This window comes from Brachycentrus maculatus, unplaced genomic scaffold (genome assembly GCF_059751285.1).
Source record: "Brachycentrus maculatus isolate JH-2025_06_01 unplaced genomic scaffold, ASM5975128v1 h1tg000053l, whole genome shotgun sequence".
NCBI lineage: Eukaryota > Metazoa > Arthropoda > Insecta > Trichoptera > Brachycentridae > Brachycentrus > Brachycentrus maculatus.
The window spans coordinates 689,205-710,544 of NW_028280807.1; the positions used below are offsets into that span (position 1 = coordinate 689,205).

At 37.6% G+C, this 21,340-nt stretch overlaps 2 protein-coding genes across 2 annotated transcripts; both read right to left on the bottom strand.

The window, feature by feature from the left end:
- Positions 1-53: 53 nt before the first annotated feature.
- LOC148311998 (isoleucine--tRNA ligase, mitochondrial-like) lies at positions 54-15,283 on the bottom strand. The gene is made up of 12 exons (XM_088277987.1): positions 15,046-15,283; positions 14,758-14,880; positions 13,586-13,956; positions 12,585-12,698; positions 10,855-11,060; positions 7,990-8,159; positions 7,187-7,420; positions 5,948-6,114; positions 4,533-4,674; positions 3,470-3,627; positions 1,830-1,973; positions 54-990 (listed from the first exon to the last, which is right to left on the bottom strand). Exons 1-12 carry the CDS (start codon positions 15,256-15,258, stop codon positions 117-119), a joined length of 2,916 nt encoding a protein of 971 aa, XP_088134113.1. The 5' UTR covers positions 15,259-15,283; the 3' UTR covers positions 54-116.
- A 3,347-nt stretch (positions 15,284-18,630) lies between these two features.
- LOC148311999 (protein DDI1 homolog 2-like) lies at positions 18,631-21,155 on the bottom strand. Its single transcript, XM_088277976.1, has one exon. The coding sequence runs from the start codon at positions 21,038-21,040 to the stop codon at positions 19,757-19,759; it is 1,284 nt and encodes a 427-aa protein (XP_088134102.1). The 5' UTR covers positions 21,041-21,155; the 3' UTR covers positions 18,631-19,756.
- Positions 21,156-21,340: the final 185 nt, after the last annotated feature.

Genomic DNA, 21,340 nt, shown 5'->3' on the forward strand with positions numbered 1-21,340 from the left:
TGGACCGAACAAAATTACCCAAATAAAAACCAAGGATAAATAAAACTCTTTTTTTCAAATAAAAAATCATTTATTACTAATAATTACATAAAACCTATTTAGACTAGAAAAATATTTTATCTCATTTCCGATAAGACATTTCTGCACCTTTCGCACGGCTCATCTTCAGCATCCGCAGTAAACCTCCGGCACCTGCCGCACTGAGACTTCTTCACCTTTTCCACATTCAAGACAAACTTGTCTTCGTGCGGTTTCGCCTCCTCCAAGACGACCTCGGACACTTGCAACACTTCGCACAGCTCTCCGGAATTTTTCACCTTTGAACCTTGCATGTCCAACAGTCTATCGAAGAGCTCCGGAGTGGCTCTGATGATGGCAGCGTACTCCAAAGAATTCGACCCGAAACATTTTGTATTCAATGATTTCTTGATGTCTAAAACTGAATCCATTAGCAAGTCAACGTAAGGTCTGTTCCATACGGCTTTAGGCGGCTCTTGGATCGTTTTAAAGAATGGCCGTCTTTGGCTCAGCGGATGATAACTCCAAACTTCTTCGACGAAATGAGGTACTATTGGCGCTAAGACTTGACAGAGAGAAACTAGGATTTGATTCATGACCACTTGGCAATTTTTTCTAGCAGTGGAATTTCTGCTCTCGCAATACAAGCGGTCTTTGACAATATGGCAGTAGAATCCCGATACATGGTTCGATGTAAAGTTCACGACGCTAGAGCACACTCGGTTGAATTGCATGTTCTCGTATAACTTCTTCGTTTCCGTGTGAAACTCGTGCAAAACGTGAAGCATGTAAGAGTCGGTATAACCGAGCTGCTGCGTGTTATCGAGTGTGGTTTGTTCGAGATCGCTGACGGCTCCTAATAAGAACTTCATCAAGTTCCGAAGTCTGGATAGTTCGGAATTGCTCTCCGCTAATATGTTGTCGCTAACGGTGACTTGCAAGTTTTGCGTGCCGTGGCTAGCTATCCACCATCTGAAAATTGACAATCAACAAATTAATTAGAATGATTCATTGGTAAACTCAACAAGACCATATAAGATGGGCCCCTAAAATTTTAAGATGGAGACATTGAGATAATAAAAGAGACGTCTAAAAACTTTTAAAAGGATGGTCCGATGACATATTTCAGCCTTCTTCTTGTGTCCAGTATTGAACAAAGACCTCCCTCTTGGACTTCCACAGTTCTCTCTCTTCCAGTGCAGGCCCGCCACTTTCCTAATGTCATCAGACCATCTTGTCTGGGGCCTACCCACGCTTCTAGGCCTCCAGTCAAGCACATGCTTCGTCCATCTATCCTCAGATATACGTGCCACACGACCTGCCCAGTTCCACTTTAAGAACGCATCGCGTTTATTACACACATTTTGTAACATGAGAGAGAATAAAAAAAACGATGAAGAGAAAAGGAGAAAGAGTATCGAATATATATAGAATATAAAATCACTCGTAAATGAGTGGAAGTTAAAAAAAGGAGAGAGCTTTACATTCACACATATATGTTACACAACGACACAAAACAATATAATAAGATAGTGTAGTAGCGTTGTATACGTCAGACGTTATATATGAACAGCTGAGGTACCATAACCATGTGTAAGTCATTTTTGTCATATACTTTTTTGCGGTTATTTAGGTTTTTTACGTTTGTATCGTATGATTGTTTCATTATATCCGTAAAAGCTGTTGATTTTTTGAGCCACATCTGTTACCTTGGTCATTTCCCTTATCCAAACATTAGTTTTTCGATGGTCCAGCGACATGGTTGCTGTGAAAGATGAACAAATGGGGTACCAAGGATGAATATTACGTACCTCATGGTATCTATGCCGTAAGCGGGGTTTTTCTGCAAATTCTTCCCTCCCGCAATGATCAGCTCGGGCGCCGTGACATTCCCCAGGGATTTGGACATCTTCCTCCCGGATGAGTCTACGGTGAAACCATGAACAAACAGGGACCTAAAACGGAAAACAAACCATTCCAGGTTTTCATTGTTTCAATATAATAGCAGTCACAACATGAGCATATCTGGCAAGAGTCTACGAGATAGAATAAGGAACACCAGGATAAGGGAAATATGCCAGATCCTAGACGTCGTTAGGTGGGGAAGACAACGAAGAAGACATTGGTATGCACATGTGAGGGGAATGGAACCATCCAAACTCCCCAACATTGCACTGCACGGCCGACCCCAAGGTAGACGACTCAGGGCAGACCACCAAAGAGTTAGGATTGACAGCTGGGAGTCAAGATTGCAGGAGGCTATAATACCTCTTAAAAACAAGCCACAAGGCTTACACCAAGTAGTAGAAGAAGAAGGAACATGTAACTAGAAATAAGGATAGATTATCACTGCTATTTAAAAATATAAAAAAATTGCAAAATCGTATTATGTACAGAGGTTTAAAAAATGTATGATGAAATGCCTGAATGTATGAAGAATGAAAAGAGTTTAAATGAATTTAAAAAGATATGTTATATTCATTGTAAGAAGATGTAAATACATATCGCTCACTCCTTACAACAACGTCATATATCTAAAAACTTGATTTTTCCGAAGATCGTTTTTAAAGTTTAAGAATATAATAAAATGTATTAAAAATAAATATCAAGCCACTTATTGAACTTTTAACTGTGCAATAGATCTTTTTAGGTAAAACCTGAAGGTTTTTTCTCCATTTTAAAAATATTTGGTATATTTAAAAAATTGATCAAACAATACCTTTTCTTCAAAATCCAAATACAACACTTTCTGCCCTGTAGCGGGTAAATATTAAGTTAAAAATATGCCGCTTTTGCTGGGATATAGTACATTTTCTGGGCATTCCGAAAACATGCAGAACTGAAAATTGACGATTTTTTTTATATATGACGTTGTTGAAAAGAGTGAGCGATATGTTGTTACAGTAAGTCAAATTATTGCAGGGAACATTACAAGGGGTTAATGTTTTAAATTGTATTTTTACATTTTAACTAACAGAAATAACTGAAATGTATTTTTTTTTTTTTTTTTTTTTTAAACCCTTATCCACACCTAATGGTGCATAGGGCACTGCATCAAATTGACGCAGTGTTATCTTGATCATTACTTACATGAAGGCAAGGTGATCACTCTTGCGCTTCAGGAACCAGTCCAGGGTAATATTAAATAAATATTACAGTGTTAAATCACTAATATTTATTTTCACCTCCCCCCCTGGGAATCGAACCCGGGACCTCCAGCACGGTAGCTAAACACGCTGACCATTACACCACGGAGGCGGACAACTGAAATGAGTGATAACTGAAATGAGTCATTTAAAATTAAAATACAATTTAAAAACATTAAACCCTTACAATGTTCCCTCCAATAATGCGGTACCTATCCCAACGTTATAGGGAGTTTACTGTATTAGTTTTTATACTAAATGTAATACATATAAGCTAAGTTAAGAAGAAAGAAAAGAATTATTACTTGTAGGGTGCCTTTCCGGTGAGGGCGACGCCGGTCAGCAGCGAAGTCTGGAACCATCCGGTGCACTGATCCAGGCCTTCCAGGTACAGATCGGCTCCCTGCCCGTCTAGCACGGAAGACCAGGACAGCCCGCTGTCCAACCAGATGTCCATTATATCCTGGGAACAGTGCAGAGGAATGATATGAAAAATTGGGACTAGATCACATATTTTTATTTTTTTACATGAACTGTATACATTTATTCAAAAAAATTATAAACACATTTAAAATCTTTTTTTCAGAGACCAAGTTACCTTCTGTTTCTTGTCAGTGGAGTTCACCTTGCCTTCACGTAAGTAACAATCAAGATAACACTGTGAATATGATGCAGTGCCCTATGCACCATTGGGTGCAGATAAGGGTTAGAAGAAGAATACATAATGTATTCCAATCCTAATGTATTGAAGTGTAGCATGGAGTTGGCAAAAGAAGGATGAAAGTAGACTGAATGCAGTCAAAATGCAATCTCTCAGTGCGGCAAAACCATGTATGATAGATGTTCCATGGTGATACGAGAAAAGAATGCAAGGCTGAGATAAGCATTATCGATAAAATTAAGAAGGGTGTATTAAGATGGTTTGGGCATGTGAATCAAATGAATGAGGAAAAAACGGTTAAACAAATTTATGAGGCGAATGTATTTGGAAATAGGATCAGAGAAAAACCGAGGTACATATTTGAAAAAGATAAAAATTTGTGATTTTATTATTTACAAAAATACTTCAATTTCATACTATTTCTGTGAACCTAAATGGCTCAGTATTAGAAATAGTTAAGAACAGTAGGCTCAGTATTAATTATGGTGGTAAGAATGGGTTTGGGCTGAAAAACTCTGACTCAAGAGTCCGCGACACCACCACGAGACCACAACCCGACACAACAAAGATAAACTTGACACGGCAGGTACATACATGTGAGGAGATGCATGAATGTGTAAGAGACGAAGACAGAGTGGTGTGGTGTTTTTCCGCTATGAAGTTAGTTAGATGAAAACGCAAAGTATTGTTAGTTATTGATTGTCAACCTTTCCCTTGACCAGCCTCTCCATGGATGTGTCGTTCTCCTTGAGGAAGCTCTCAGACACGATTCGGTGGTCGACCGGATTGTTCCACCAGCTGTTGACTCCTTGGATATCCATTGCACCGCAAATTCTCTCCACCAGTTCTCTAAACAGGGTAACATAAACACATTGGGTGTGGAGTACACGTTAGATCATGGGTGGCCAACATTTTTAGAAGCTGGGCCAGATTTTAGAAATGAGATTTCTTACCGGGCCGTAAAACAAAATTTCTTTTATTATTCAAAGCAAACATGAAATATATTGTTTTTTTTTTTAAGAAGATTTAACAAAAATGTGAATCAAACATATGAAAGAGATAATAGCTAGGCAATACAAAAAATAAAAATTAATAATTAAAAAAAAAAATCATGAGATGTCTGTTTTTTTTGTCAGAACTAAGTGCGTCAACGTTGATACGTTAACGATTGATTTTGTTGCTACACGCAAATAGTTTTCCGAATGCTCATCAGTGATTCTTGTTCTCATTTGAGATTTAACATGCTTCATTCGGCTAGTATCATGGCTACTGTATAACTAGCTTTTACATTGCATTTTGACTTTGAGTCATAGATGAGGCTGATAAAGAAGAAGAAAGAAAAAGAAGTATGCATAATGATTGCCACATATGGGATGGAGACCAGAGCAGACAATGCGAGAACCAAATCTCTTCTGAGATCTTCAGAAATGAGATATTGAGGAGTATAACCAAAAATACGTAAGAGACTGAATAAGAAATATGAAAATTGGGAAAATGTGTAGTACAGAGGATATAATCAGATGGGGAAAACAGTGAAGACGATTCTTGGATGCCCATGTCAATAGAATGCAAGAAAACAGACTGGTCCCAATTGCTTTTCAAGAGAATCAAGACAGAACAAGACCACCTGGAAAATCTCCAAAGCGATGGCGTGACAGCTGCCAGTCCACGTCACAAGAGATGAATAACGGAACAGACAGATCCAGGGATCAATAAGAATGAAGAAGAAGAAGAAGTGTATTGAATAAAAAAATACAAAAGAAATAATCAAATGTTCATGTATAGATGTACGATTAGCGAGTGTAAAGTCAGTTTTAGTCCCTTCAACGGCAAATGTTTAAACTTGCTTATCTCAAGCCAGTATAAAAATGAGTCGCGCTACAAATGCCACACACAAACAGAACAATATGTACTAAAAAGGTGCCCAAAAGATATCCGCGTTGCTCCAACTACTGATGAATTTATAGTACCCTTGATTTGGTCAGTTCATCTAGTGGGGAATCTCCCTTATCTCATCTCAAGGACTCATCTCAAATAGACGGAGATATTCACATTACTCTAGAGTTTAGAAGAAAAACTCCATAAAGTAGATACTTACTTTTTTTAGATTAAACTAACTTACTTGCTGATCAAGGGTCTATCTCCATCATAAAGCACAGGAATCGGAGTGCCCCATGACCTCTGTCGGGATATACACCAATATGGCCGGTTCTGGATCTGGTTGACAAGATTTGACTTGTTCTGGTGACAAGTCGACGCAGGGAGGAAGGTTACTTCATTCAAGGCTTCCTGGAAACATAAGAGACTGATCACCACGGTGCTAATATCGTTTACAGCAACAGGTACCCGAGATCAAATCTCAATTTCTAAGACAGAAAAGTCAGATACATAGTAATATTTTTTTAAATCCACACCCTACACTATACAACAAAGAGTATGCCACTTGGTTTACTAAAGAACTAATTCAATTAATCAGTGGAAATAAATTGCTAGATAAAATATTTGAAGAAAGCTTAACAGCTGCTGAACTTTTATCAAAATTTTTATGTTATTTACATATTATTTTTTGACATCTCATCAAAGGTGAAGAAGAATATGGAAGTCTGGGCATTTACTGGGCTGACGACCGTCATAGGCTAGTTTAAGTGATCACTTTACACACGTGTAACATTCACCAATTCTACCCATTATTGACAACCACACTACTCTGATTCTTGGAAGTTCTATATATATGGACCAATTTAGAAACCTTGTTCTTGAATCACTAGAACTTCACTAGAGACGTCTATTGGTGAGATGTAAAGAAGCTTTTTATCAAGCAGAAACTCTTATATTAGTATGTGAGGTCCAAATCCTGGATTATAATCACACACATGAGAAACGCCAGAAAATACCATTTTCATTTTTTTTATTAAGCTTATAATTTGACCAGATAATTTATTTACAAAATAATATAATGTATGTTTTACTTAATATAATATAAATGCACTGTTCTTTATTGTTTTCATATTCAATTGTAGAAGGCCCTTGTGCCGAATAAATAAATAATAATAATAAAAATAAAACCCTTATCCGCACCCAATGGTGCATAGGGCACTGCGTCATATAAACGCAGTGTTATCTTGATCGTTTACACATGAAGGAAAGGTGATCAGCCCTTTGCTTCAGGTACCAGTCCAGGGTAATATTAAATAAATATGACAGTGAAAAAAACACTTATATTTATTTTACCCCCCTTGGGAATCGAACCCGGGACCTCCAGAATGGTAGCTGAGCGTGCTGACCATTACACTACGGAGGCGGACAAAATAAATAAATACAAATATAATAAATAAATACTTTCGGAAAGGTTACAACGTACCAAGGCAATCTGCTTGAGTTTCTCCGTGTTGACGAACCACTGGCTGGAGGCCCTGACGATGATGGGCTGCTTGGTCCTCCAGTCCAGGGGGTACGGGTGCAGGAACGGGGCGCAGTGGAGCACCCGCTCCCCCAGGGAGCTGATGACCTCGCGCTGGCCCTCCGACAGTGCCTCCAAGCCGTCGAAACGGGGGCCAAACTCGACAAACCTTCCCTCCTCATCCACGTGGCATTCCTGGAATAGTTATTTATTTTAATTTCATCATCCACAAAATAGCAAATTACCAATTACAGCAATATGCCCTCACTGAGTTTTATTTTTTTACAACATTTTGAGTGTGTCCAAATACTCGTTGACAAATCTGGATAATCGCCAATTAGAAGTTATTTTTTTTACATAATTTTTTTCACAGACATTTCAACATGGATGAAGAAGAATATTGAAGTCTGGCCATTTGACGGGCTTACGGCCACTATCTTACGGCAATACAAATGGAAAGAGTCTCTGCTTAATAAAAGCTTTGCTCAATCCAACATAGGTGGCCATTGTGAACTCGCACATACAATGTTCCTAGTGAATGAGTTTGATCAATATATTTAGGAGTTCCAATAATTTGAGTAGTGTGGTTGTCAATCATGGGTAGAATTGGTGAATGTTGAATGTGTGTAAAGCGATCATTTAACCAGCCTATGACAGGTCATAGATCCTGCAAATACACAGACTTCCATACTCTTCTATATCTATGTTGAGATGACATAAATGTATAATTTACACATTTGTATTTTTACTAATATGTAACATACCACTTTCATGTTGTTTTTCAGTGCGACCAAGAAGTCTTCGGGCCCGTGTGCCGGCGCAGTGTGCACTAATCCCGTCCCCTTTTCCGCAGACACATGGTCACCGATGAGAAAGGGTAGCAAGCAGTCTTCCTTCAGTGGGTGACTGTACAGAGCATCCGATAAAACGTCACCTAAAAATAATAATACAAAAGACGCACACTAGAAATATTGTAAGTAAAAACTGATATGAAAATAAGTACAATAAAAATTGAAATTTATATTTTAACTAACTAACTAACTAACCATCACGCCGCTTCCCCGCAGGGGTAGAGAATAGAGCGCCACACCACTCTGTCCTTGCAAACATTCTTCGCCTCTTCCACGTTCATGCATCTCCTCATACATACCCGCCGATTGTTACGACTCCTAACCTGACCACTTTCAAGTATTTGGCATACCTGATCGTGCCATGTTTTTCTCGGTCTTCCTCTGCTTCTTTTCCCGCTAACATTCGCCTCATAAATTTGTTTAACCGTTCTTTCCTCACTCATTCGTTCTACATGTCCAAACCATCTCAACACACCTTTCTTAATTTTATCGATAATGCTTATCTCAGCTTTGCATTCCTTCCTTATTTCACTATTCGATATGATATTTTCAGTGTGTAAAATAAATACTAAATGATATTTTCAGTGTGTAAAATAATTCAAGAACAAACTTAAAGGTGGAGACTGACCGGAGCATTTCGTCGTAACATAACGTCGTAACATCGCTCGCAGTGAGCATCACCGAGTATCCGAAACTATGGCTCGTTGTACTGACTGCCTGAATGCTCGCATCGTAACGTGTTACGTTACGGCAAAATGCTACGGTCAGTCTCCACCTTTACGCATATTTCACGAAGATTTCATATAAAACTTACTTTTTTCAATCATAGATGTCGAAGACGGGGTTTCACTCAAATAATGTAATCAAAGCATTTTTACATCTTTCCAAAATTCGAGTAATGCAGTAGCCAATCATGAGTACTAACTAACTAACTAACCATCACGCCGCTTCTCCGCAGGGGTAGGCAGAGAGAATAGAGCGCCACACCACTCTGTCCTTGCAAACATTCTTCGCCTCTTCCACGTTCATGCATCTCCTCATACATACCCGCCGATTGTTACGACTCATGAGTTACGAATCATGAGTACAATTGTGGATTATACATATATTAATTATACAGTATATTAATTGATTACTAACACCAACCAATAATTAGGTCGTAAATACTAACCAACTAACCATCGCGCCGCTCTCCGTAGGGGTAGGAAGAGAGAATAGAACACCACACCAATCTGTCATTGCAAACATTCCTAGCCTCTTCAGCATTCACGCATCTCCTCAAACGTACACGCCGATTATTCCGACTCCTGACCTGACCATACCAAGTATTTGAAACACATGTTCATGCCTCGGTTTGCCAAGTTTTCCCCAGTCTTCCTCTGCTTCTATTAATAATAATAAAAAACCATCGCGCCGCTCTCCGTAGGGGTAGGAAGAGAGAATAGAACACCACACCAATCTGTCATTGCAAACATTCCTAGCCTCTTCAACATTCACGCATCTCCTCAAACGTACACGCCGATTATTCCGACTCCTGACCTGACCATACCAAGTATTTGAAACACATGTTCATGCCTCGGTTTGCCAAGTTTTCCCCAGTCTTCCTCTGCTTCTATTAATAATAATAAAAAACCATCGCGCCGCTCTCCGTAGGGGTAGGAAGAGAGAATAGAACACCACACCAATCTGTCATTGCAAACATTCCTAGCCTCTTCAGCATTCACGCATCTCCTCAAACGTACACGCCGATTATTCCGACTCCTGACCTGACCATACCAAGTATTTGAAACACATGTTCATGCTTCGGTTTGCCAAGTTTTCCCCAGTCTTCCTCTGCTTCTATTACCGACCACATTTGTCTCATATATTTGTTTTACTATTCTTTCTTCACTCATTCGATTCACATATCTAAACAATTTCCAACACACCTTTCTTAATTTGATGGATGATGCTTATCTCTGCCTTGCATTGTTTACTTATATGTATCACCATTCGAACATATATAAAGGTGGGGACTGACCGGAGTCATTTGGTCGTAACGTAACACGTTACGATGCGAGCGTTCGTATAGTCAGTACAGCGTTTCGAGTGCTCCATCCGAAGTCGGATGGTCACCGCCAATGTTACGCTACGACGAAATGTGGAGGTCAGTCCCTACCTAAATATAATATTTTGCTGCACATTTGTCTGTGAGAAAGGATTTCGATTGTAATCTCTCATCCTTCTTTTGCCAACTCCATGCTTCATTTCCACACAACATGAGTCTAGGGGAAGATAGTAAATTTTTTCATTAATTGATTCGGCAGTCACTTTGTGGTAAAATCTATACATTTTTAATTAATGTTTTACTTACTTACCAATATTTCTTACAATCTACTGTGATACCGTATTTGAAAATGATGCGGAACGCATAGAAACACGTGTCACAGTAGATTTTAAGAAATAGTGGTATTTATTGTGGAACGTATGAGTGAGGAAAGAACCGTTCAACAAATTTATGAGGCGAATGTAGTTGGAAAAAGAAACAGAGGAAAACTGAGGAAAACCTGGCACAATCAGGTATGTCAAATACTTGAAAGCGGCCGGGTCAGGAGTCGTAATAATTGTCGGGTATGTATGAGGAGATGCATGAATGTAGAAGAGGCGAAGAATGTTTGCAAAGAAAGAGTGGTGTGGCGTTCGATTCTCTCTGCCTACCCCTGCGGAGAACCGGCGTGATGGTTAGTTAGTTAGTCAGTTAACATTAAATTTTTAAAAAAAGATAGTCAAGTTAAGTACCTTGAAAAGACAGCACTTCTTCGTAATTCCCGCCGACAGTCTGGTTGAATTCTTCCACGAGAGCGGAGGCCACGATGAGCAGCGGTCTGTCGGGACGTTCCCTCGAACGCAGAGCGGAATACGCAAGACTTGCGGAGTAGCAGACGGCCTGGTTGCCAACCAGAGACCAGGGAGTCGTGGTCCAGATCACGGCGGAAAATCGTTCACTATAAAAAAATGTGTCCCAAAGTGCTAAACATGCGCTGCATTAGTTTGAAATTGCCCTAATACGGCGAAACAATTGTCACCGAATTTTAGTTTTCATTTATTCATGGTTCGCAAATAATGAAAAACACATTACATGAAATGAAATACAGTGCAATACAAATCATTTATTTTTTCATCAGTTAGATGAGAAAGCAACAAACTTACAGGAACATGTAAAGGTTAAATACACATATAAAGAAAGAAAAGAAATGTGGTCGTGAAAAAGAATAATAAAAATAAAAAGTTATGAAATGAAAAATTTTTTAAAAGGTAAAATCAAAAGCGAAATTAAACTAAGCTAGAAGATTAAGGTAGAAAATTCAATTGTTGGGTAATATATACAAAATTAAACACGGTTTTTGGATTGAATTCTACTTCATTTACATAAATGTATGTTTATGATAATATGTGACGCGTTTAGTCTTATTAACACATTAGTTACGGCAATGTTTTGATAAAACTGTATCTTGAGGCGGGCGACATTAGACAGCTGTCCGGAAATATAAAATATGTCAGTGAACTTCATATTTTGAACTTGAGGTTGAACTCGAAAACAATACAAAAACGGTTAAATGGTCTCTAACGTCTCAAAATAAAATCATGTTAGTCCACAAATCACAAAAGTAAAAAAAATGTTAAAAACACTAATAAAATATTAGAAAATAACTACACAGTTTAACAACCGCCGAAAACTCAAAATCTGCGAATAAAAAATGATTTATGGGCTTTCCCCATACGCGTTTATTGCTTTGTAAGTACCAACTGCCGACTTAAGTAAAGGACAATGATCTTTGTATTTTATTTGTCTGTATCCTGTAATACCCAAAACGGTATTACGCGTCAAATTTAAATAGTCATCGAGTAGTCACGTGGTTCACTCGGCGTACGTGGGTTTCTACATGTTTTCACTTCCGCTGATCTACATAGCACAGCCCCCCCCACCCCGGACGACGCCACTCCAGGAAGATCGGTCCTACCGAGCGCACGTGCTTGTTCTGTTTTTGGTGGTTTTTATCATGAAACTAAGTCGATAATCTGTTAAAGAAAGTTATTTTTATATATTTAACCTGTGCTCTAGTGTTCCTAGTTCAAATGTACGGTTTCTGTAATCCGAACCCAAGTTAACCTATGGAAATGGAGCCAACATAGCCTGACTTAGCCAGATTCCGCAGTTGCAATTCAGTCTGCAGTTGCAATGAATAGAAAAATCAAGTTTTAAAAATAAACTAAGCATTTGAGTAGACCCAAGTCGAAAGTATTAATACGGAATTCAACATAATAATTGTCAAGTCATAAATAAATCACTGGCATTTCTCAATACATATGCGCATAACACCAACGTGTGTTGACACCAAGGTGGTGTCAACACACAGTATAGTATCCATGATAACATATAATAAATTTATAATAAAAAATAAAACAAAATAAGCATCCATTAAGCATTTAGAAATAAATAATAGAGTATTTTATATTCATTATCTTACTTGGGTGCCAGAGATTTAAGTCGATCGGGTATATTTTTAAGTGGTAATTCCAAATACACCTGCGTACTACTGTGTTTGGGATCGTATTCTAATTCTGCTTCAGCCAAAGCACTCCTGAAAATGAATGATTACTTGTTTTATTTTATCAATTGGAAAACTGGCATCACGAAGAACATAATAAAGCTCCAATTGGTGCATGTTGGTGTCCGGGTCAACCAAATTCGCATGTGTTAAACATTTTTTGTAGTTTATGCTAAAATGTGACACCTCAAACATTTTCTGAATGTTTTAGTTGTATATTTCTGAATTCTATTAGGTCTTTTTTTTATTGACAGCCTGTTGAAATCAGCCATACTAATACCATCAGGCATTTAAAGCGTTAAGAGAATAGATATTTAACCGGATCCACGCGGCTCGCATAACCGTATGTGTTTTCATAAAACATGCCCCATACGCGGCTGACATAACCGTATGTGTTTTTACTTTGCTCCAAGTTTCGAACCTCAGTTCAAATTGGAGGGATTTTTTCATGGTGTGGAACTTTGGATAAAATAATACGTCAATCCTTGGCCTTATGACATCTGTTGAAATATCTGACTAATAATTTGTAACATCACAAGGATAAATAAAAGAACAGATCCCTGATTTTTCTTGCAGTCGGTAATTAGTCCGCGCCATAATCATGCCCTATATCTGTCTCACTCTCGACGCTACGCATCGCCAGTGGGTAAGAGTGACACACGATGCGTGCTTTGATTTATTTATGTTACGATCTTATTTGTTTATATTACGATATATTTCAAGAATAATGTGACACAAGTGTATTATAGAGTACCAAAAAGGCACAATGAATCCCATTGAACGTTTTTGTTTAGGAAAATAAATGGTTTCTTAACTAAATACATGATAAAAGTAATCATTTTAAAAACGGTGAAATAACGCCGCGTACGGGCGTCTCTCAGGAACAAAGTTGACGCGGTTAAAAGGTTAAGAGCACGTACCCTGAAGAAGGGGACCAATATACCGGCTTCACATCCCTGTATATATAACCCTTCTCATACATCTTGTAAAACTGCCTCAGCTGATTTTTGACGTATGACTTATCGCTCGTATAGTAGCACTGTTTGTCCCAGTCGGCCATGACCCCCCAGGACCTGAACACTTGTCTCTGCGCGTCGGCTGTCAGTACTGCGAACTTCCTGGCCATCTCTCTTAGCTGTATGACGTTCATACTGGACTTGGTGATGAACGTTTTCTTCCCGTAGTTGAGAGCTTTCAGCTCTATGGGAAGGCCGTGGCAATCCCATCCGGGAATATAATGAACTCGGCGACCGTTGATGACGTTGTACCGCGTCGTGATGTCCTTCAATATCTGAAGATAATCAACATTTATTTTTATTTATTGATTTGGCATTTAATTTGTAGAAGGCCATTTTAATTTATGTATTAATTTTTAAATCAAACACAGATTTTTGAGTCTACTTAGTTGTATTTTATTGAAAAAACACATAAAAATTAATATTGTGACAATTGTTTCGCCTAGTTATGGCATTTTCAAACTAATGTTCGTTTGAAAAACATTATCATCTTCATCTACATCTCTCCAAATAATCTTTATTTTCTTTCGCCGTTTCTTTTCATAATTTTTATTTTTATTTGTTTATTATTTTTAATTACATTTTATAAAACAAAAAAATGTTGTAAAACATATATGGCTGACTAAGTATTGCACCCACCACTTAGTCAAGCTGGAATAAAGATTTATTATTATTATTATTTGTTTGAAAATGTCATAACTAGGCGAAACAATTGTCATAATATTAATTTTTATGTGTTTTTTTTTAAATAAAATACAACTTAGTAGACTCAAAAAGTCTGTGCTTGATTTAAAAATTAATACAAAAATTGATTTTTATGAGGGCCAAAATCGCATGTGTTAAACATTTTGTGTTGTTTTAAGTGTGTACATAGTGCTATGGTAGTGACGGGTAGTATTATTTGCATGCTGTGGTAGTGATTGTCCTGACGGAGAGACGGGTACTCGTTAGGATATTATCAAACTACTAAAAATAGGTATCAAATTGTGGTAGAGTGGATTCGAGCCCAGAATCTCTGACTTATGAGAGTTTGCGAAGATACGATTTGCAAAGTTCATTGTGATTTTTTTACAAACCTTGTTAACTGCATGGCCTATGTGTGGATCTCCGTTAGCATACGGTGGACCATCATGAAGGACAAAATCGGGGCCTTCTAAGTTATCCCTTTGCCAACAATATAATCCCTCAAAATCAGCAGCCTATTGGATTTTAAAAATATATATGAATATCTAATAAATATTGAAATACTAGTTACGTAGACAAAAAGCTTTGGTACTAAAAAATATAATAAACAACAATATTAACTACATTGACTTTAAAAAAGCACAAATTTTAAGATCATTCAAATTATTATATTTCATAACCTTATAAATGTCATTGTCAACTTGAACCCTTTTTGTAGGTTTGTGGCGGCTGGGATAGTCTGTTTTGGGTAAAATTACTGTGCTCGTATAACTTGTAGTTTTTTTCAATAAATTTTGTTGTGAACAGGAGCGGAATCCCCATCTATCAACTCGAGGATATTTAATTTTTTTCAAAAACCCGCCGCAGCCAAACGTCAAAGCGACAGCCGCCATTTTTATAAATTACCATAAGGACCACGATAGGGTAAGAAACATTTTCTACATGTCAAGTACCTACCCACTTTGGACCAATTTTTAAAAAAATGGGGGAGTGGGATAGTAATGAATGTTGGTTTCTCTACCTATTTTCAGAATAATTTACATATTAAAATAATATTCGCCGCCATAAAAAATCTCCCTCTACCATATCTGTCAGCACTTTCATGTATTTATTTAAATCTTGTAACTTTCCCTATAAAACTTTTGATTGCAACTTTTGTTTTTTATTTTGGCACGAATATTTAGTTTCTTTTTTGTCAAATCTCATCTTAATTCCTGAAAATTTTTATTCCTTCTTCAAATTCAAATTTGCATTAAATTGAGCTTTCAATGCAATTTTTTAACAAATAACGAAGTTACTTTATATGCACAACTAAATAATTAATTTTTTGTCACCAAAACTTTACATATGTACATTTAAGAAACACTGCATTATCAGTATACAAATGGCAGAAGTCAGATTGTTCATTGAGTCGCCTATATATCTTCTTTGTGTGTTACAACCTGTGTAATGAACATGTCTCTTCAACTCGGCATACCCGCTACAGCGCATGTCAGAGATAATTTGGTCCATGTAGTTTAAATGGAGTCTACTTTGTGCCTTCGCTCATGCCCTCTGCAATCATAAGAACCAGGCTTGGGTGCCTTATATTATAGACTGTCCTTTATTTATACATCATAAATATGTTCACATCACCGAATGCAATAATTTGTGAGTTGGAAGAATATGATTGTAATGAACCACTTACCTAATAATATTGCAGTCAGTTACTAATATAGACTGGATTGGTAAACATATTAAATAGTTCATAGATTGGTGTATTGAAATGTGAACACTGCAGATGTAAATTTCATAACAATTCATTAACATGATATCTGTCTAGCAAAAGAGCTATTCTGGAACTGGAGTTGTCTACCTGCAAAGGTTTGAGAGGTAACACTAGGATGCTCCATAGTTGGACAGCGCTAGCAATAGCATAGGCCATCAAACCACAGAATTATCAACCTTTGTCTACTACAGTTGTATAGATTCAATGTTGTTTTTCAGTTGTATCTTGCGAAGCCTTCATATTACCTCCGGAGATAGGAATGAAAGGTATAGGGAAGGATAGTATGAAACATACATTGTGACTTACTGCACCCTTTTTGTACCCCTAGGTGATGCATAAGGCATTACGTCGGATCATTGCAGTGTTTACTAGATCATCAATTATATGGTGATCAGTCCTTCACTCCAGATTCTTCTTCTTTTGAAAAGATACTGATGATGAAATTGAAGTAGTTCAGAGCAAGGATATTATGCATTATGCTGCTGTACGAGAAACAAAATGGTAAAGGTAATATAGCTGATTGTCCGCCTCTATAGTGTAGTGGTTAGCACATTTGGCTACCATGCTGGAGGTCGCGGGTTGGATACCCAGGGAGATCAAAATAAATATAATTGTTTTATCACTGTAATATGTATTTAATATCAATATGTACTGGTACCAAAAGAGTAGAATTGATCATCTTGTCCTAAAATAATTAACAATTAATGTAACACAGCATTGTTGCAATGCAGTACCCCATGCAGTATTCGGTACAGATAAGGAGCTATAGAAAAAGAAGAAGAATAAAGGTAATAAAAAAAGATGTGATGACTAGGGCACTCGGGGCTATACTCATACTAGATTGTGTGACCTATAACACTGCTAACGTGTACGAGTCCCAAAAAATCTGAATCAAGTTTTCTTAGTAATTGATGGGAATCGAAGCCACAATGTTAGATTCGCAGTCAAGCAGCACTCAACTGTGCCAATGCCTTTGGCCACACCAGTTATTAGCTGAAGTTGTAGATAAAGCAATTTCAATCTAAATTACCTATTTAAAAATATGTAAATATTTGTTTGTTCAAAATCTCATTCACTAATTGCTTAGAAATTTTAATACCTTGCATTTTTATCTATATAAATAAAAATATACAGTTGATAGGTCTTCTTCTTCTTATTATTATTATAGGCCTTGGGGCCTGTTTTTAAGAGGGATTAACCTCCTGCGACGTCTCTATTCCCAGCTATCGGCCCATCTCTTTGGTGGTCTGCCCGGGAGTCGTCTACCATGGGGTTGGCCGTACAATGCGATGTGGGGGAGTCTGGATGGTTCCATTCTCCTCACATGCGCATACCATTGTCTTCTTCGTTGCCTTCCCCACCTAACGACATCTTCGATCTCGGATATTTCCCTGATCTTGGCATTTCTCAATCTATCTCGAAGACTCTTGCCTGTTATGCTAGTTGATAGGTATAACGTGTTATTTCCTTCATGGCAGGCCTTCTGTTAAGCGTAACAGCAATAATACAAAACTAAACATTACTCATGACTGACATGTCACTTAGCATTTTAAATGTTTTCAATTGTATTGTTGTTTCACAGATTTTTGATATTTTCATTGCTTCATAAACATTGTTCAATTACGCATATGGAAAGGTTGGCTATTTTTTAAATTTTTTTTCTATTTAAGCAGACTGAGTCACAGCAACACATGGTACAGGCAGTCAATAATATATATTTTTTAAAGGATTAAATAAATAAAACAATTATTCCCAGCAAATATTTTTTTTCCATCACATTCATATATAAATCTATAAAATAAATCTTAAATTTAACATGGTGACTTTGCTTGCTTAAAATTACAAAAGGTGCAAGTCTTTTGTCATTGAATATATGCCAAATGCTTGTCATCGTATATAAACCAAGTAGCCAAGTGTGCAAAATCTTGTACATTTGGCAGAAATTCATAATAATATGTGAAAAAGCTCAGTGAATATAAAAAAGCAACTCAAAACGTGTAAGCCATACAACTTCATTTGTACAATCTGGATGCAAAATAAAATTTCATCGAAATGGGGGAGATGAAAAAAAAAATTAAGTCAGTCATCAGAAAGCATTGTCTCAGTTTTAGGTAAACTTTATTTTTGCTAAAATTTCCTGATCAAAAATTCACATATTTATTTCATTAAATATTTTGGAAAAATTGTAAAGTGAGGTAAATATAGTTTCCTTTGTTTTTTTTAAAAATAAATATATACATTAACAATGTAAAAATCAGCCAGTCTGTCTAAGAATAATCCGAGTGTTTTAACACGTTGACTGCCACGGCAATTTTCAGAATTCCAGTCTAAAAAGCCAATTTCATTTAATCATATTACTTTATTTATTGTTTCGGCATTAACTTTGTGGTAAGACATGTTACAATGATTAAAGAAAACACTTCATTTTTTACCACTAGAGTTTTATTATAGACTACATGTTTCAGAAGTTAAACTTCCATCATTCAGGTCTGTATGAATGATGGAAGTTTAACTTCTGAAACATGTAGTCTATAATAAAACTCAAGATGTAAAAAACGAAGTGTTTTCTTTAATCATTGTAATCATATTACAATATATTATTAGAAACTCTAATTATAGTACATAATTACATTTTCTGTTCGTTTATTAATAAATTTTCTGTTCATGTAAGCCAGCATTGATGTTTTGTTCTCTTCCCAAGCGCCATCTATCCATATTAGCACTGATATACTAGGAATTTGATCATAGCTGCACAAATATGGCAAGTAAACACTGTACGAGATAACTCCTAGTCAGCATCCTAGCAAAGAACGCAATCTACAAATTATCTCATAGTTGGCGGTCAACGTGTTAAAAAATTATATAATTAATATAATAAGAGAATATCATATCTTTCCACAGTGTAAAAAATAAAAAAATGCCTTCAACATATAAAAAATTGATTCTCTTTTTATTGGTCAAACTCAGAAGGCCAATAAAACGTGGACCAAGTACGTAAAATGAAATAATATCACGTTAGAAAACGTGTCAATTAATATTCAAAATGTCAACGATTGCATTTCTTAATATCACTTAAAATAAAAGGGGATTTAAAACTAACAGTCCTTATTCTACATGTGTACCAAGTTGGATCAATTTAAATTAATTACGTGAAAATGCTAAAAAAATATTAAATCAGTCATTTTGTGTGATTATGTAAAAGGAATTTTAAATTGAAATGCTGTTGTGAAGTTTGGTTTTATTTGAATGTATTGTTGGTAGTGGAAGTGCAGCGTTATCTTCATCCAATTAACGCTTTGTAGATTCCATACAGTGCCTTGAGCATTATTGTATGTGTATAAGGGTCAATACAACGGTGATTATAAAACTTTTAAAAAAAGGTCACATTATTACGAAGGTTGGGATGTTTTTGTATGCGTGGTCAGGTCCAACTTGGACGCATGTTACGAATTTAAATTCGGAGATCACAATTACATTTACACAAGGGCATCGGGTGAAAGATGAGGCCGAGTTTCCGGAAGAAACTTCGACTGTACGGCTTACACATTGAAAGGAACCCTGCGATGGAGTGTTATCGGGTTCGGTGAGGTCTCGCGAGCGTGGCAGTGCGGCGTGGAAGGACGTCAGAAGCGCAGGGACTTGGCTATCAACGCGGCAGTCGCTTTTGACTTGTCCCCTCCCGAGCGCTGAAGCTCGGTTTCGACTTGTTCCCTAGTGAATCCCATCTTCATCAATTCCTGTATCGTTGACTCGTTGCTGTTTTGGGTAGCGGCTGAAGTGGTGGGCTGGTTTTCAGTACGTTTCAACGCCTCACTCGAAGCTAGTAAACTTTCGGCTAATTCATCTTCAGCGGACGATACTCTGGGAAGTTCCCCTTCGGCTAAGAAATGGGTTTCAGTTCCAGTCGTGCCGATGCGCAGTACGTTCTTTTTCAAGTCGATATTGCATTGATGCCTTTTCAGCATGTCCAAACCCAGTATCATGTCCATCGGTTGGTCTTGCAGGACGGAAAATGACGTAGTTAGGAAGTCATTTTCAATGTGCATTTGTACCATGTGGATCCTGCCGATGATTCTTTGTACTCCGACTCCTTTGGCTATTCCCGACCATCTCGTGTCGACCAGTCGCATGATGTTGCAGCGCTCAGCGCATGCCGAGGACATGATGGTGGTCTGCGCTCCGGAATCTATGAAAGCTTTGACGGGAAAGCCGTTGACGTGGCAGTTGATGTATAACATTACGACAGTGCCAAATGTTTCCGGGTTGTATTCCATAGCGGCTTCCATGTTCGCTTCGATATTTTTCTGTTTGATTTCTTCGGCGATTAGCCTCTGCGCTTCAGTGTCGAAAGGATCCGCATTCATCATTCTCAGTCTCTGCTGCTGTCTCTCGGCCCTCGCAGCTACCTGCTCTTTCAACACGGCGGAGAAAGCGTCTAGATTTCCCGTCAGCAGCGCGTCGGCGAGTCTGGGATTGTTTTGTTTGAGAAGGGCCAATTGGTCGGGGTTCGCCATAAACATGTCTCTTATTTTCTTAGGATCATCGTCGACTCCGAAACTAGGGTTCTGGGGATTGACTACGGTTCCCGGAACTCTAATGCTGCTGAAATCGAGTGCCGGAAGCCCCGTCGGAGTAGGCGGAGGCCTAGTTTCGACACTCGGCATCGGGACATCGTTAGAGGATTGAAGCATATGCTGCAGCACTATAACGTCGCCATCGGTGACTCCGAGCTCTTTCAAGGTCTTCTTCTCCTCGTTAAGAAGCCTGCCGTGGAAATTGAGCACGATTTCACGGGCGGGGAAACCGGATTCCACTTCACAAAATGCCTTGAAATTCTCCAATTCCAGGTCCTCGGAAACGTCTAAACTGAAAATATCGTCGGAAAGGGTAGTCACGGTAACCTTCATTGTTGAGTATCGCGCACCAAGCAAACGAACAAATAATGTATAACGTATAATGTATGAATCAGTATGAATGACATTTGCAGCGGACGATGGAACAGCGTACACCGACCCACGATGACAACAAAATAACAAATTATAGTCTATGGTGCAGTAGGTCAGCAAGATTTTGAAAATGAAAGAATGTCATCAGAATGTTATCAAAAAGGAATTGAAATATAATATCAAATTAAAATACACTTATATATCTGTATTTGTTCCTTTAGAATGTTATGAAATCCTCAATTTAATTAAAAGTAAGTACTT